The sequence below is a fragment of the Tenrec ecaudatus genome, chromosome 15 (genome assembly GCF_050624435.1).
Source record: "Tenrec ecaudatus isolate mTenEca1 chromosome 15, mTenEca1.hap1, whole genome shotgun sequence".
Classification (NCBI taxonomy): Eukaryota; Metazoa; Chordata; class Mammalia; order Afrosoricida; family Tenrecidae; genus Tenrec; species Tenrec ecaudatus.
The window spans coordinates 15,221,907-15,239,640 of NC_134544.1; the positions used below are offsets into that span (position 1 = coordinate 15,221,907).

General features: G+C 45.5%; 1 protein-coding gene across 4 annotated transcripts in view; it reads left to right on the forward strand.

Moving 5' to 3' along the window:
* LOC142427300 (GPI ethanolamine phosphate transferase 1) overlaps positions 1-17,734 on the forward strand; it is a 97,999-nt gene that overhangs the window by 60,840 nt on the left and 19,425 nt on the right. For all 4 annotated transcript variants that reach the window (XM_075532535.1, XM_075532534.1, XM_075532537.1 and 1 more), the window contains exons 18-23: positions 383-474; positions 4,378-4,486; positions 6,905-7,013; positions 10,736-10,838; positions 15,738-15,840; positions 16,735-16,821. In XM_075532535.1, the coding sequence (XP_075388650.1) occupies positions 383-474; positions 4,378-4,486; positions 6,905-7,013; positions 10,736-10,838; positions 15,738-15,840; positions 16,735-16,821 (603 nt within the window). The remainder of the gene's footprint in view (positions 1-382; positions 475-4,377; positions 4,487-6,904; positions 7,014-10,735; positions 10,839-15,737; positions 15,841-16,734; positions 16,822-17,734) is intronic.

The window sequence follows — 17,734 nt, forward strand, 5'->3', positions numbered from 1 at the left end:
CTTTAATAATTCAGCCGTTTCCCTCTGAAAAGTGTTTATCTGGGATAAACCCCACTGCCATTGAGGTGATTTTGACCCATAGCCACACTATGTAAGGTTTCCGAGGTGGTAAACCTTTGTGGGAGCAGATCTTACTCCCATGGACTAGCTGGTCAGTGGGTTTGGACCACCAGCCTTGCAGTTCGCAGTCCAATGCTTACCTGGCGGTGCCACCAGAACGCCTGTTCGTGTGTGCCAGGCATCCATAAATAGTCACCGTTACTTTCAGGTCAACAGCGGAAAGGTTTTTGCCTTTACCTTTGAGTTTAACAGCTGCGTGTGTGTGAAACACAGAGAGGTTTTGTACGGTGTTTATCTAAAATTGCCCCTTTCTCACTCACAGGTCACCTCGCTGAGCTGGACTGCCTTCTCTTTGCTCCTGGCCGTGTTTCCACTGATGCCCGTGGTCGGCCGACAGTCGGATCTCTCTCTCGTGTACGAATTGTCTAACTTTTATTCTTTAAAACAAGATTGTTGTTTGTATCAATACTATGAAATATGATCCTAATCATAGTCATGAGTCCCCAATCACGTGGAGACAATAGAAGCTAAAATACTTTCAAATTGCCATCATGCCTTGGGCCTGGGCTCCGAGAAGCAGGAAGGCTCCCTGGAGACCTGGCCGGCCTTCCCAAAGCAATGTGCCCGACAAGGAAAACTTAACATGGCAGGGAAGGAAAAAGAGCTGCTTGTATTCCTTCTGTGTAGTAGGGCATGTGGGAAAGTGTCATATGAAAACAATAAAACTGTTGCCTAAACAAAAAGGCCTTACAACCCTTCATGTAATTTCTGTGTTCTCTGCCTTCTGGCACGCTCACCTTAAAATGTCATGTCCCACAGCACTGCCATTGAGTCCTTGACAACTCAGAGTGACCCCCTAGGACAGAGTAGAATTTCCCTTGTGGGTTTCCAAGACGGTAACTCTTTATGAGAGTAGAAAGTCTGTCTTTCTCCTGAGGAGCAGCGGGTGGTTTCAAAGTGCTGACTTTGCAATTTGTAGGCTCTTTAAAAAAAAAAAAACGCCTTACAAAAATGAAATTTTATACTCTTCTCATCTGAGTGTAAAGGTGTTCATAGGAGGAAAACTAACTACTTTGCCAACCTTGCCACACTGAATCACTCATACTGTGATGCTCGTGTAGCTGACGGGGCAGCACTGGCCAGGGTCTCGTCATGGTGTGCATAGGACTGCGGTGAGTTAGACGACCCCTAACACCACCACCACCACCGCCGCTTACCCAAATGAATCTGTAAAGTACCCTCTTAATTTTACTTTAAAATGAAAAGAGAAACAAGAGCATGTGTAAGATAGCTGTTAGAATCCTGGTACTCTAAAGTAAAAACATATTTGCAAATGAGTTGGAACAGCAAATTATCAAAAAATAGAAAACAAGCTAAACAACCTTGATCATATATGGTTAATATTTATAAAATATAATAACAATCTATTTTGAACCTATGATTTTTCCCCCTGATGATTCCCAGGAAGAGTATTTGAAGAATGGAAAAAAATAAAGTCCTAGGTTAGGGTTCTCTGCTTCACAGTCTTCTTAGATGTCTTGCCCCTTTTCTCTCAGTTCTGTTATGTTGTTGCTGTTGGGTGCCATCGAGTCAGCAATGACCCATAGCCACCCTGTGCCCAACAGAAGGAAACCCTGCAGGCCCTCAGTTGTTTCTGTGTCGGAGCCTTCGGATGCAGCCATTTACTTGAAGGTCTTCCTCTTCACCAGTCATGGTGTCCTTCCTTCTCCAGGGACTGGTCTTTCCTAATCGCATGTCCAAAGTATGTAAGGCGAAGTCTTGCCATCCTTGCCTCTGAGGAGCACTCTGGCCACACTTCTTCCAATATAGGTCCCTTTGTCCTTTTAGAAGTCCGTGGTACTTCAGTATTCTTCTCCAACATCGCAATTCAGATGCTCCGATTCTTCTGCGGTCTTCCTTATTCCGTGTTCAGCTTTCACATGCATATGCGGCGATGGAGAAAACCATGGCTTGGGACAGGCACACCTTAGTCCTCAAAATACCTTCCATGCTCTCCAGTACTCTAAAGAGGTCCTGTGCAGCTGTTTTACCTAAGGCAGTACATCTTTTGATCTCTTGACTGCTGCTTCCATGAACATTTGTGCATCCAAGCAGGACAAAATCTTTGACAACTTCAGTCTTTTCTCCATTTATCTGTTCCAGTTGTGAGGATATTGGTCTTTCTTACATTGAATTGTAATTCATGCTGAAGGCTACAATCCTTGATCTTCATCGGTAAGTGCTTCAGTTCCTCCTCCCTTTCAGCAAGCAAGGTTGTGTCATCTGCATATCGCAAGTTGTTAATAAGGCTTTCTCCAATCCTTATGCCATCTTCTTCTTCATATAATCCAACTTCTTGGATGATTTGCTCAGCATACAGATTGAACAAGTATGGTGAGAGGATACAACCCTGATGCACACCTTCCTTGATTTTAAATCATGCGGTATCCTCTTGTTCTATTTGCTCACTGCCTCTTGATCCCTCTAGTCTATTGCTAAGGCCCAAAATCTGTTCAAATTAACTTTGGTCATCTTGTGTTCAGTTTTTAGGAACGCATAGAGCTCACACAATAGGACACTGTTTCTTTGAGGTAGATGGTCACCTTCAACACCAGGCGGCATACGTACTATGCCTGGTGGTGTACCTGAGCGAACATCCTTCTTCGTCCCCTTCCTGTACAGCTGCCCTTGTGAGGAGACACTGGCAGTCAAGCACTGGCTTGGTTTCCTTTAACCAGGGCACAAGGTCAATGGTAGAAAGGCGCTATGTGTCCTCCAGCCACTTCCACTAACAATGACTCAATGTACAACAGAGAAAACACCGACCGGTCCTGCACTGTCCTCCCAACTGCTGCTGTGCTAGAGCCCATTCCTGCAGCCACTGTGCCAAAGGAATCTCTTTAAGGACGTCCCTCTGTCACTGGCACTCGAGTTCACCTAAGCCGATGCCCTTTCCAGGACCTATTCCTGCCTATTCCTGGTCTATCCAGAGTTAACGAGACAAAGTTTTGCCACCCTCACGTCTAAGGAACGTTCTTCCAAGCCAGATTTGTTTATTTGTCAGGAAATCCATGATCTATTGAAGTTTCTTTGCCCACACTCTAATTCCAAAGCATCCATTCTTTTTTGGTCTCAATCACTGCCCAGCTTTTGCCAGGGCGCCTTGGGCCTCAAGTGGCATCTTCGCGCTTCAGCACTTTAAAGGCGTTTTTGGCAGCAGAGTCGCCCAGTGCAGCACATGGTTTGATTTTCTGGACTGCTGTTTCCATGGGAGCTGATCTTGGATCCAAGTAATGGGAAATACTTGACCTTCTTGTCGTGATGCTGCTTATCGATTCAGTCATGGACGTTTTTTATTTTATGCTGAGGGCTAATGCCGACTGAAAGCTCCAGTCTTTGATCGCCGTCAGGAAAGGGCGTCAAGGTCTCCTCAGTTGTGTCGCCTGCGGCTGTTGTTGTTGGGTGCCAGCGGGTTGGCTTCCGCTCATGGAGAGTAAAAGGAAACACTGCCGCGTCTGGCACCATCCTCCCAGTTGCTCTATGGCTGAGCCCCTGCTTGTGGCCGCTCCACTGTGTCCGCCCGTCTTGTTGAGGCCTTCCCTCTTCTGGCTGCCCTTCTTCGTTACCAAGCGTGCTTTCTCCAGGGACTAGTCTAGAAAGCACGTGAGATGTAGCCATCTTTGGCTGCGCCTCTTCCAAGACAGATTTGTTTGTTCTTATGTCAGTCCATGGCACGTGTCGATATTCTTTGCCAGCGCCGTAATGCAAATGCATCCGTTCTACTTCAGTCTTTCTTACTCGGTGTCCAAGTTTCACATGCGTATGAAGCAGTTGGAAATGCCATGGCTTGGGTCTGGCAGACCTTAGTCCTCAAAGTACCATCTTCAGATAGCAGGCTGTGAACCCTAATGCATGCTGCCTGGCTCCTCATCATATTTGCTCGGCATACAGATTTGAATAAGCATAGTAAAAGGATGTAACCCTGATATATATCTTTTCTGATTTGAATAGAAATAATACAGATTATAAATGTAGATTTTGCATTAATAAGTGCTCAATCACAGTATGTATTTCAAGGTACTGATGATTTATTTATTTATTTGACAAATTTTTATATTTGTCAAAGACTGTGTTTCTCACAATATATGTATCTTAAATTGTTTTATTTCTGTCACACCTGTTTATCCACTTTACTATTTCACCTTGATTAAACCAGATGACCGAGACGTTCTACACTGATTGAAATGTATTATTGTATAATCTGTGCTCTGTAAGAACTGACGGAAATTTGAAATTTCGAATTGTGTTTTGAAACAGAATGAGTGCAGGCTTGCTGATTCTTCTGCTCTCCCTGGTGGTTGTAACATTTCTCATAAAAAGAAAAGAGAGTGTTTTCCGCGAAGAGATCCTGGTACATATATTACAGGTCAGTAACAGATTGCCAGCCTCGTATTGCCCTCATGGTAACACTGAGACAGATCTGATGGTGGTGTTTAATTTGATTGTTCTTAAGGTGCCATGGCGTTTAAATCATTTGATTCCTGCCAGCTAAAAAAAAGTGAACGACTGCACATGGAAATATGTTCTCTTACAAAAGACAAAACGGCACAGTAGGCATCCTGAGGAAGACGGGGGAACCCTTGAGAGGAGCGGGGACAGCACCTGCCCAGAAGGTTGAGCTGCAAAAGGACCGACCGTCCTTCCGGGCCTGCCGTCCCTGGTTTCCTCCTTTGAGTTGAACAAGCTAACTCGAGCCTGAAAAAGCCAAGGCTCTTTGAAGTGAAAGCAGCCACGGGAAGTGCTCTTATGATGAATAGCCAGGCAAGGTTTCCAGTGGCTTCCCAGGGGAAAAGGCACTTCTGCTGTTGGGTTGGCAGAGTGGGAAGAGCTGTGTGCTAGTCCTTTAAAACCGAGTCTGACTCCAGCTGGGCTGCTCACTAGCTGTGTGATCGTCGGCCATTGCACTTCAACGTGTGGGGTCCGGTTTCAATATGTAATGTGCAGGTACCATGTACAAGCATCGTTAGATCAGAGATTGATTGCTGGTACATACGCTTTGTCAACTCCTAACTCTTTGGCAGTTAAGGACAAAGCCCACCTGTTTTTCTTTGAAACAAAAACTCCACTTCTAAAACTGGAAAAAGCAAAACTCGGGAGTCTTGTCAAAACGTTTGCTTAGGGCAAACCGGGGGTAATGTATTTCCAAGAACACCCTGAGGAAAAGATAATAATACACCTAAGAGGTGATAACTTCGATTTATTCCTTTACACAAATAGAAAACTGACATAAAGAAATGTTTTGTCAAAGAGCCTGCTAAGCTATTGAAGCCTGTGCTTAATTTATATGGTGCCCTGATTGACTCCGCATTAAAGCTCGTAGTTACTCTGACAGAATTGTCAGTGAATGAGTGCATTGAGAACAGTCACTCTTTCTGGCGCTCACTCTGTAGGTACAAAGAAAATATTATGGTTCTTGTGAGAAAGATCCCTGAGCATAAAGTAAATCCATTACAACATTCCCCTTCCCGATAACTTTGTTAAATTGCATTTAATTCTTGTTTATCCTCTTAACCTTTGTTTCCCCCTAATATAAATTTAAATACGTTACATTTCCTTATTTCTTTCTGTCGCAATGTTAAGCATTTCACCTTCACAATCAATGATACTCAAGGGCATAATATTTTTCTTAATATAAACATACGTTTCAGGGTCACTTCCACTCACCCCATGGGCCTAATCACAGAAATAGTTACCATGTTTTTCCATGGTAACTTTAAACCCCCCTCTCCCCGCCCCCCCCCCCCCCCGATTCCTACCATTGGACGGTCGTTGCGGAAACACTCATGGGGTGCCTACTAGGTGCTCGGCTGTAACTTTTAGCCACAGACATCTTCTTAGAATGGCTGCCACCCGGCTACACACTACCAACCTTCTGAAAGGACTTCTGCTGACTTGGGCTCTCTTTTTACTCCTTTAGTTTCTGATCTGAATAGCAGGCGTCTTTCATTTTCTCTTGATCGACACGTTGCCTTCTTCACCCAGTCACTTCTCCACAGTGGGCCCCTCATTGATTCGCAGACAGACACGCCTCCCATTTTCTCAGCTCTGTAGTGAGAGGCTGCCTCACAAAGGAAGGACCCTGTGTGTGTGTGTGTGTGTGCCATAGCTTTGTTGACAGCAGTTAGACTTCTCCATTTACTGACAACATCACAGTGGGAGCCAGGGGGCGCTGTTGGGGAGGATGGGGCCGCAAACTGAAGTGGGTCGTGGGTGCCCCACTGGCCGCTCCGTGGAGGAAAAGTGCCGCAGCCTGCTTGACAGCCTCAGACTCTACGGGCAGCTCTTCTAGGTCCTGCAGGGCTGCTCTGAATCGGAGTTGACTTGAGAGCAGAGGGGTTGCTTTGGGCGTGGCACTAGTTTATACGCAGTCCTAACGAGTGTTTGTGCTCCTGGTGTGTCAGTGCGAGGTACATGCTCAGGCCACAGATTCACGAATGGATGCATGGACGGATGGATGTCATAGCACGGGAGGGCCAGAGGTTGTAGGAAGATATTACAATGGTCCATACAGTTCACTCTCATATGTCCATGATTAAGAAACCTTAAACATTAATATTGAATGCTTCCAAATTAAAACGTGGTAATAGATGCCAGAATGTTCTTGAAACGGTTAAATGCACCATTCCTGCGGGTGGAGGCTCCTTTGCTTGGTAGCAGAGCACTGTCTTGTCTTGGCCACAAGAAGGTGAGCTAGGTCCAATGTGAGCACCTCTTTGTCCCCAGCACTCCCCGGGTCATGTCCCTCCCCCCGCTATAAGTGACCCGTCCTGGTCTTTGTTTTCAGGTGCTGAGCACGGTGCTGGCCATGCTCGTGGTGTCCGGCACCCACAGCAGTCTGCTGCGGAAGCAAGGGCTGCCTCTCGCCAACCAGATGGTTAGCTGGGCGATCCTAGGTGAGCCGTCACTCACACCCACGAGGTCACGTGACATCAATTCCATTATCTCCAGATTGCTCATTGCCATCTGCAGGGGTTTCAGAAAGTTTGTGGAGACATGCTGTTACCGTTTCCTCACATTTGGTCCCGCGCCCTTTGGAACCCTCTTGGAAGAGTAGCCGGCTGGCGTTTCCTTCTCTTCTTCGAATCCGACAGAGAAATAGAACCCCCGCCAGCATGCAAGTACACGTAGCCAGATATAGGAATGACTTGAGAAAACATTTATGACCCGGTAAATGATGTAACTCCAGAGAGGAGTTTCTGAAGAGGCTCTTAGGGTTCGTTTTTATGTTCGCTCATCAATTCTCTAGCCTTCTTACATAGGGACTCGGAAACAGTGAAGGGTTGTTTTTGCTGACAGTAACTTTGATCAGTCACCTGCCAACACATTACCCCTGTTCTAAACCCTGTGAACCATTTCAACCCGTGTCCGTCCTGAGAAGAGGGAAAGGGCCCAGGTGGCACTGAGGACAAGCCCACGGCAGCATCAGCCGTTCAAACCCACGCACTGCTCGCAGGAGTGAGGCCGCCTGCTCCCGCAGAGATCCAGGGCAGCGGTTCCCCCCCTTCCTCATGCCACCACCCTGCACACCGTGCCTCGGGGTGGTGACCCCAACCATAACATTATTTTTGTTGCTACTTCAAAACTGTCATTTTGCTACTGTTATGAATCATCATGTAAATATCTGACATGCAGGATGTATTTTTTTTAGTTGTTTTATTAGGGGCTCATACAACTCTTATCACAGTCCATACATCCATCACTTGTGTAAAGCACATCTGTACATTCATTGCCCTCATCATTCTCAAAACATTTGTTCTCCACTTAAGCTCCTGGCATCAGCTCCTCATTTTTCCCCCTCCCTCCCCACACCTCACTCCTTCATGAACCCTTGATAATTTATAAATTATTATTTTGTCATATCTTGCCTTGTCTGATGTTTCCCTTCACCCACTTTTCTGTTGTCCGTCCCCCAGGGAGAAGAGCACATGTAGATCCTTGTAATTGGTTTCCTCTTTCCAACCCACCCTCCCTCTACCCTCCCAGTATCGCCACTCACACCACTGGTCCTGAAGGGATCATCTGCCCTGGATTCCCTGTGCTTCCAGTTCCTATCTGTACCAGTGTACATGCTCTGGTCTAGCCAGATTTGTAAGGTAGAATCAGGATCATGATAGTGGGGGAGGAGGAAGCTTTTAGGAACTAGAGGAAAGTTGTATGTTTAATCATTGCTACATCGCACCCTGACTGCCTCATCTCTTCCGCGAGACCCTTCTGTAAGGGGATGTCCAGTGGCCGACATAAGGGCTTTGAGTCTCCACTCTGAACTCCCCCCATCATTTGCAGGATGTATTTTCATTGTTACAAATTGAACATAAGGCATAGTGATTAATCACAAAAACAAGATGTCATTATATATTGTGAAATATTTATTTCTAATGACAAATAAATGAAATTTTGTCTTGAAGCATGGTGTAGCATGGGTAACAATCTTCACTCTGAGTATTCGTATGTGGGTGTGTCTGCATGTGGGTGGACCCCCTGGAGACAGACAGAGGAGTAGTGTCTCAGTTCCTAAGACCATCAGAAATATGTTTTTTCCGATGGTCTTAGGTGACACCTGTGTAAAGGTCGTTCAAACCCCCAAAGGGGTCGCGGCCCACAGTCTGAGAACTGCTGATGGGTGGTCTGGGAATCCCCTATGAAGGAAGGGTTGCTGTGAGTAGGAATCAGCTTGATGCCGGAGGGTGGGAAGAGGAGCTCTGTTTGTGCAGCTGTCATAGCTCTTGACTGCAGCCAGGAAGGTTGGTGGTTCTAACCCACTAGGCCATGCTGCAGAGAAAGAAGCGACAATCTTCCTTCATCGAGATCTGTAGCCTTAGAGCCTCTGGGGCGCTTCTGCTCTGTCCTGTCGGGTGACGGTGAGTTGGAATCAAGTTAGTAGCAATGGGTATTTAAGCAAGTTGGCTGTGTGTGTGAGTCAGCCATTCTCAGGCAGAAAAGCCTGCCTATCTTTCACTTTCATACAAAATCTCTAGCTCTCTTGCCTTGTGAGCCGAAAGTGTTTGGAATGTCTTTACTTTGTGGAGCCTGCTGGTTTGCTCTCTGTGCTGGGCACGGTGCTCACCATGCCCGTGGTGCCATCACCTGTGAGCCACGCTTTTGTGCATGTTCTATGCGCACTTGCCTGAGATAATCTTTCAATGTGCGGCCCCAAAGAAAATCACTGCCAACTGAGTTGATTCCAACTCCGAGTGACCCTGTACAGGGCTGTCAGGACCACATCTTTCCAGAGGAGCTGGTGGGCTTGAACTGCCAAACCTGTAGTTAGCACTCTAATGTTTATTCCACAGTGCCACCAGAAGTGTTTAATATCTGTCTAAAATCTCTACTTTGCTGATTATGTTATTTGCTATTTTTACTGATTTTTCTGCCCATTTGTTCTGTCTGATATTGAGAGTGGCCTGGTCAAGTTTCCTATTCGTCCATTTCTCTACATCCCTTCTTCTTGGCCTCTCCCATCGATTTGTGTTGTCTAGATTGGCAGGCTTCCCCATGGTCACACAATAGATCAATGGTTGAGCTAGGACCCGTTGCAGCCCAAGTTCTCTGCCTCTATGTCTGATCACGCCACCCAAACCCAACACACACACACACACACACACACACACACAGTCATCTGAACTAGTGAGTTCACAAAGTGAGACTCGTTCCCGTTACAAATCACTGGTTAATACGGGTGTTATATTTTCCTGCCTCCTCTTTGTATGTCCTCCTTTACTGGAGTCGTTTTCTTTCTCTTTTTTTGTGAGCCCTGTAGAGAAAGGTTAACGAAACTACCTTGAAGTTATTCTCTCCTGCCTCTGTTCTCCCAGGTGTCACACTGTAACTGTCAGGGCAGACTTGCAGTAGAGAGAATTTTCGTCCCGGGGGTGAGGGTGGGCTTTTGGTGGTGTTTATGGGACTGTGGGGCTAACAAGCCTGAGGCCTCTGTGTCCAGCAGCAGGCTGGGCACTTAAGCAGGAGGTGACACTGCGATTCTGAGACAGATTGCTCCTTCTGTGTCTTTGCTCTGAAAGCCTTCACATGTCAGGGGACGCTCGCTCATCATGGCGGGGGTGGGGTGAGTGCCTACTCTGAAACGCCCACAGTGATGGCGACCACATCATCAAAATACTTCCCGACATCTCCTAGACTGCTTGCTGGTTTATGCAACAACTGGGTGCTGGGTGCTCAGATAGCCTAACCAAGTTGAAACATAAAATTAACCATCACAGGGCAGCTTAGGAAAAATTCTATCTTTTTTGATTTTTATCTTTGTGTGAGTGATCTTTGAAGAGGGGTCTAAATGCCTAATGGTGGGGAATGGTGCTGAATCTTGAATAATCGATATTGCATTTGATAACAACAAAGTATTCGTTTAGGAGTGAATATCATGGGAGCCGGCTAAACTGAATCGGAATGGAGAAAATCTGAGTTATTGAAACCAGAATATAATGAAATGTAACTTTAATTAAAAATGTCAAGTGTCAGGTTTCTGTAAACAAATGTGTAGGGTCAATATAACCTCCTGCTATAGGGTCCCCCAAAGAATCAATGGATGCGTGCTCGCCCTTGCCTTCTGCAGGCCTGTGGCTGGGCCCTGGTCCTGACTGGCTTCTGCTTTGTTCCGTTGCAGCCTCCTCCCTGCTGGTGCCCCTGCTGAGTCCCACGAATCTCTTCCAGCGGCTCTTCAGCATATTTCTTTCCTTGATGCCGACCTACCTACTTCTGAGCACAGGGTATGAACTCCTGGAAATTGTGGGGTTTAAATATGTTGACACTTTCTCCCCCAGCTCTTAACCTCCGGGAGTGAGGAGTGTTTGTGTGCCTGGAGAGATGAGTCACAAATGTGTGACTGTTGGAGCCGTCCTCGCAGCCTGCAGTCTTGTGGGTTTTCTTCTCACGTTCTCACTGTTGCTTGTTGTCTTGTCTTTGGATCTATTCCCTGCGCTTGCTAGAATATCATGTCACTGAAGCCTTAAGAATTCTGCCTGTTGATGTGGGAATTTCCATCTCAGGCAATGAGGTAGAGTGACTTTGATTTATTTTTTCATGTAAGCCACGCATTTCAAGTTTTAATTGTGTGTGTGCGTGTGTGTGTGTATACATGTATTGTAGTATCAAATACTCTTGGTTTGGGAAACTTTTAGAATCATTTTTTCCCCAAAAGTTGAAGGGCCCTGATCTGGTTCACTGTTGAAAATGTCTTGACACAGAGGAGCCGCTTGATTGGGGCTGAAACATTCTCAAGGGACAGTGAGGGAGGACAGCAGTGTGCCCGCCTTTACTTTGAACACGTCCTTGCTTGCTTTTGAATGTTACATCATCTCTGTGAGAGTGAGAAATGTGCACATTTTAATAAACCCTGAATAGGATAAAAACATGAATAAATGCTACATTTAGTTCAGATTTTGACCCAAGGATGGGATCTTGATCCAAGTTAGACTGAGATTATTCACAGTTAATTTTTACTTTATAAATCCATTTGGGTCCAAGACTTGTGTTCACTCGCATTGTGGTAATTGGCATTCTCTGCCTCTCTGGTTTCTAATATCCATCAGGCAATATCCAGGATGAAAAGATATATTAAGGCAGCTAACAGGTTCTAACGACAGACACTCTTAGGATACTTGTTTCTCAGGACATGTTGAAAGTTCTTTCATGTCTGCTAATACATGCCCAAATGGGCATACTGCTCTGCCCTTTCAGCGCCAGCTCTGGGGCAGCAAACTGAGCTCCCTGAATTAGTGCCCAGAGTCACTCCATTCCAGTCAGCTTCAGCCTGAAGGCACTTGGCTCCACTTCCGTGGGTCAGCGGGTCCATCTTCCCCAGCTAAGTGCCCAGAGGCACGCTATTCCATAAGCCAGCCTCCTGCATAAAGCGTTCAGCTCTATTTACTTGCTTCGAGGGTTGGGAATTTCACTACTCTATGCCACGCTTGGGCCATGCTCAGGCCCCTGGTTCTGCTCCTCCTCCTCCTCTGATGATGATGATGATGCAGCCGTCTTCTGGATCCAGGAGGTTCATTGCTCAGGGCTCTCGGGTCCAGAGGATGCACTCCATTCCTGACTTGCTGGTAATGAGGTCCCACCTGCTGCTTCTCAGAGGGCTCATTTAATATGCAGCAAAATGGCACTCCAAGGACTGCTGTTGGCAGTGATTCACAGGTGAATCCTATCACTCTCTCCCCACCACCTTCTTAGCAGACCCACGCAGGAAAAGGTCCTTTGGTGGGAGTCAGAGACTTTGGGCAGAAGAGCCACAGTAAATCATTCCCTGCCCCTGCGTCACTCTTTGGGAAACGTAGTTGTCCTAGTTCAGGATTAGAGGTATGTCCCTAAAATCTTTTCATGTCTTGTGCTTTGGGCGCCATCACGTAAATTCGAGCGCAGAGTTAACCACGAGCTGTTCCATAGGGTTTCCTGGGTTGGACTCGTCACTGAAACAGTTCACCTGGTCTTGGTCCTGTGGTGCCACTAGGCAGCTTTGACCTGCAACCATCCAGTTATCAGCCAAGCTCTCAACCAATTCTCTGGATGTTTCTTTCTTTCTTTCTTTTTGGTAGTGGACCATGACATTGTAAGTGTCATAGACCCCAGGCCTACTTCAACTCCCCAGGTAGCAGCTGACCCAGAGAACCCCAGGCCTTCTCCCTTACCAGCATGCCCATGCTTCCTGTCCTTTCCACACTCCCTTCATAATCGGATCTCGGGCACACTTGCCAACATGTGATATGAATAACATGGAAATTTCACCAGTTACCTAATCAGATCTTAAGATGGGCTTGCTTTGAGTTTTTGAACTTTGAATTTTAAACCTTGAAGTCTCTGAGCAACTCAGTGTCCATAAGTGTGGTAAATACCCTAGGGCCTGAGGATCCTTCCTCTTATCCCCTTGACTGGTGAAAGGATAAATAATTTTGTGATATCAGAACCCATCATCAAAATATATGTGAATTATGTGCATGTGCATATAGCCTAGACAAGAGAGGAGCTGACAAGTTCAATTCTAGTGTGGCCCATCATTTGTGGAGACACACAGTTTAAGAGAGCACATTTACGGGTTAGTATAAGGAAATTAATGTTTGAGAGGGTCTAGAAATCCTTGTTAACTTCTACCCAGTCACCTAATAATCGAAATCCATTTCTTTTTTTGACCCTTCATGTTCTAAAGCATTCAATTCAATTGAATATATAACAAATTTAAAAATGTTTTTAAAAGTGGCAAGAGATTTAATTCCATGAATTAGAAAGAAGGAAAGAGAGAGGAGGGTGGGGGAGAAGAAAGAAGGGAGAGATAGAATGAGAGGAGGAGTGGAAAAGTTTCATGGTGCAGTGAGCTTAGTCTTCTAACTGTGATCGTGATAAGCATTACAGAGTTCTCAGCCCTCTCACATACACGCGGAAACTGGGCGACGAATACGGAAGACCAAAGGAGAATTGCTGCACTTGAGTGTCATGATTGGGGAAGACGACTGAGTATGCTGTGGGCCGTCAGAAGAATGAACGGACCATCTGTCCTGGAGGAAGTATGGCCGTGCTGCCCTTGGAAAGTGAGGACAGTGACACTTCATCCCACGTCCTCTGAGAAGGACACCATGCCTGGTCAAGGGTCAGCCCAGAAGAGGAAGCCCTTCCAGGAAGTAGATTGACACAATGACCACACCGACGTGCTCAAGCATAGCACCCACCGTGGGCGTGGCCAAGAGTGGGCAGTCTTCTGTGCTCAGAGCTAGGCCCCTCACCTAACAGCAGCAGCCAGAACGGTGCTTTCGGGCACCAGTTGCATAAGCTCATTCTAAGCAAATCTAACAAGTTAGGCTAGAAGTAAAAGTGCCATCGGTGACCTTATTAGTAAATGCATTAAGAGATACGTTACTCAACATTGGAGAAGATGCTTAGCCGAAGAAAAATTTTTCACCAGTAGCAGCAGCACGGTCAGCAATGTCGTAATTGTCAGTGTCAAATCAGGTCTGCAGAACGTCGTCCACCTGTTCTGGGTCTGCACCACTGTTTGGCATGTCTGTGTCGATGAGTGGAATGCAGTTTGATTTTTTTTTCAGAACTGCAATGGCAGTAATCTTAACAATGCATCCTTGATTTAGTGAATAACATTCATTTTTAATCAGTGCTTGATTATTTTTATGCAGATGGAAGCTATTGTAGCACTTGAAAATAATTTGTTCTCTTAAGTTGGTTAAGCATTTCCCGCTGAAATTTCATTTACATTTTCCATTTGCTTATAAAACATTGCAAAGCTAGATGCTTTTCTAGCCCTCTTCAGTTTGCACAGAGACCAAATGAGCAGACCCTCACTGAGCAAAGGGTCCTCATAAACCCTCAGAGTCCACATGGCATTTCATTGCAATTACTGTTTATTAATTAAGATATGCAGACAGTTATCCCAGGTAGTGGTTGTCTGAAAACCAAGTCCTATAGGGTGACTGTCTGCTTTGTCTGCCCCCATTGTACAAAGAAGGTCGTTGTAGTCACAGGTTGTTTGAAAGGGAAATGAATCGGTGGCACCATCTGTTGAAGGGTGAAATTTGAGTCCTTAGATTATAGTTGCATGTGTAATTGCAAACATTTAAAAAGGCTTGGGCCCGACTTGCTCAGAGTTCCCTTCTTTACTGACTCAGTCAGTGGTGTTTTCTCCTTCCACCTCTCTAGTGCGCTCAGCACTAGGCAGACACGCGACAGCACGAGTATTCCACAGCACATAACCGAGCTGTAAGCAGCGGCCAACCAGGCACCGGATTTTTCAGGGTTAGACAGTTGCAAAATGGAACAAGGGCACTGTTAGTGTGAGTTGTAAATGAAGGATGAGGAGAGAGGAGTTTGAATCTGTGAGCTGGATTGGTACCATCTGGTTTATGTGGATTTTGAAATAAACTTTAAGGAACAGACTCCCAAACTTATTTGGCCTACTATCCCCTCTTCAGAAAAAATTACTCTGCACCCCTGACACGTACACACTTTTATTCTACAGCCTGTAATCCAGGCCAAAGTGTAGGAATCCGCTTTTGCACCCCCACCCCTGCATGGTTCCTGCACTCCCCAGGGGATGGCATCCCCCACTCTAGGGAACACGGTTTTAAAATGGCCAGGGTATAGGGATTCTACATTTTAAAAAATCATTGTGCAAACCACGTCACTCCTTGTTAGAAAGTGGGAATATGATTCTTTTCTTCCTGTTGACATTTCGGTTTGTTTTGCCTTTTTAAAGAAATGTGACACGTTTATCTTACTCTTCTTCCACACGTGTGTAACTTGGGACTTGTCTTCCTCTTTTTGTCTGAACGCTTGCCTTCTTTTCATGTGGTCTCTCTTTGCCCGCATGTCTGCATTTATTTTATGGATGTTTTTTCCCAACCATACTACTGCAAACATGCAGCAATCTCAAGATTTAATAAGTTTCCCCCAAAACAGGTAGCATTAATGTTGACATTTAAGTGTTAACTTCCTTGTTTATCTTCTGGAAAGCCTAGAGCAAATTTAAATTTTGCGATCGTGTGATTTGGAAGTATTATCCAGATTATTTTAATTTGAAGAAAGATTTCTCTATATAAATTTGCCGTTCTCATTTGCCTGATGTTTTGTTTCGGTGTTTCTCCCCCCCCCCACCCCCACCCCTATAGGTATGAGGCTCTCTTCCCATTAGTGTTGTCATGTTTGATGTTTGTCTGGATACACCTGGAGCAAGAAACATTACAACAATCTGGTATTTCCTGTAAGCAGAAGGTAACATTTCGCGATCATTGTCAGGCTTACTAGGGGGTGAGAATAGTCTCCATCCATAAGGAAGCTGCAGGGCAGCATGCAGGGAGCATCGCTCACAGCCATCCTGTGTGGCGGTGGAGCTGCCCCACGGGGTCCCCAAGGCGTCTGTTCTCTTGACGCGAGCAGGCCACTCACCTTCCTTGGCGTGGGTGCGGGCGAACCTCCCTTTCACACTGACTTTTCTTTTTTTAGGAAATAAGATTGAATAGTGCAGCTGCCTTGTTGGAACTCATTAGCTTACTATTTTGCCCCCAAACAAGAATATTTTGTGTATTCAAAATAAATTTTCTGCCACTAGAATTACCAGAAAAACAGAAATGGGCATTTAAAAATTGTCTTTTGCCGTGCTTGGCACTACCACCCGAAGGAGTCCTGGTAGCGCCGTCGGTTCAAACCCAGTGGCCACTCCACAGGAGGAAGGCGAGGCTGGCTGCTCAAGTAAAGGCCCAGGCCGTGGACCCTCGGTACGGGCGCTGAGTCCCAATCCACACGATGGCAGCAGGTTTGTCATAGCCTACTCTGAGAAGAGCCGGACACTGGGCCGCCCCAGCCTGTGAATCGAGGAGAGCTGTACAGGGAATTCAGGACAAAGCCATTAGGTAACACACACACACGCCTGGTTTTCACTTTTATTACACATACAGAACTGTTACAGCAACTATGACCAGTGCATTATTAGTAACATAGCTTACTTTTTGGCAGATTTTATTTAAGTATAATTAAACCATAGGGAAAGATTTCTTGTTGCTTTGTTTGTCAGCATGGGGCATCTCTCCAGCCCTTATAACTTAGACTTCAAGTTTTCCCTAGAGTATTGAAGTATTGAGTATTAATATTTTTCTTATTACCGCACAGCTCACCACTATTGAATTTTCCTACAATACGGATATAGCTCAGTTTCGGCAGCTCTATCTGGACGACCTCCGCAGGGCCTTTTTCTTAGTATCCTTCATGGGACGCTCAAGCTGCTTCCGCCTTCCGTTTATTGGTGTAAGAAGATATAGAAGGTGGCTTCTGCCCAGTCACTGTCTCCACAGTAAAGCTTGAGGCTCTTGATGACTCTTCTACCATCGGTATTTGTTGCTTAATACTTTCTATATCCTTCTATAAATCCTGAATTTTAATCTATGAGCACTTTAAGACTACTTTATTCACATTTGTAGTTTTAGTGCCTAGTTCTGTCTCTGTAAATGTTGGTTGGTGAGTTGCTTGGTTCAATGACTGTATCCATGAATATTTTTAAGACTCAGCCAATCAGCTGATATACTATCTTTTCCTTTAAGGGGTTACTTTTTCATGAAAAGATGCTATGATTCATACTGCTCCTTCCAGCCCACTCTGTGTGTGTTCACACAAGAGTGAAGTAGCTAACGCACCTTGAGCCCTTCGGACAGCAGGCACTTTCCGGGACTCACAGCAAGTGCTCCCAAGAGGAGGGTAGCTGTACCTTGGTTGCTGGACGAACACACATCAATTTTTTAAATGGTGGAAAGATGTGCGAGCATTTTTGTGCCATTTCCTATTGAACTGTTTTAAGACATGATACCGTATTTCTCTGTGACACTTCCAAAGGGCCAGGAATGAGATTAGCATGTTGTGGGCACACAGGCAATTGACTACAAATACAGTGGTCTGAGCAGTCTCATTGTCCTTGTACATAGCTTCTTCAATCGGGTTTCTTACAGAACGCATTTATAAGGAGATGCACTATAGCCTTCATTTAAAACTCTTTTCTGACCCAGTGTGGAGGTGAAAAATCAAATTACCCTCATAATAGAACTGCTATATCCTTTCTCAGTGGAAAAGTGATTTGTTAAGAATGCTGGCTTGTTTGGATATTTCCTTAACACGGTGT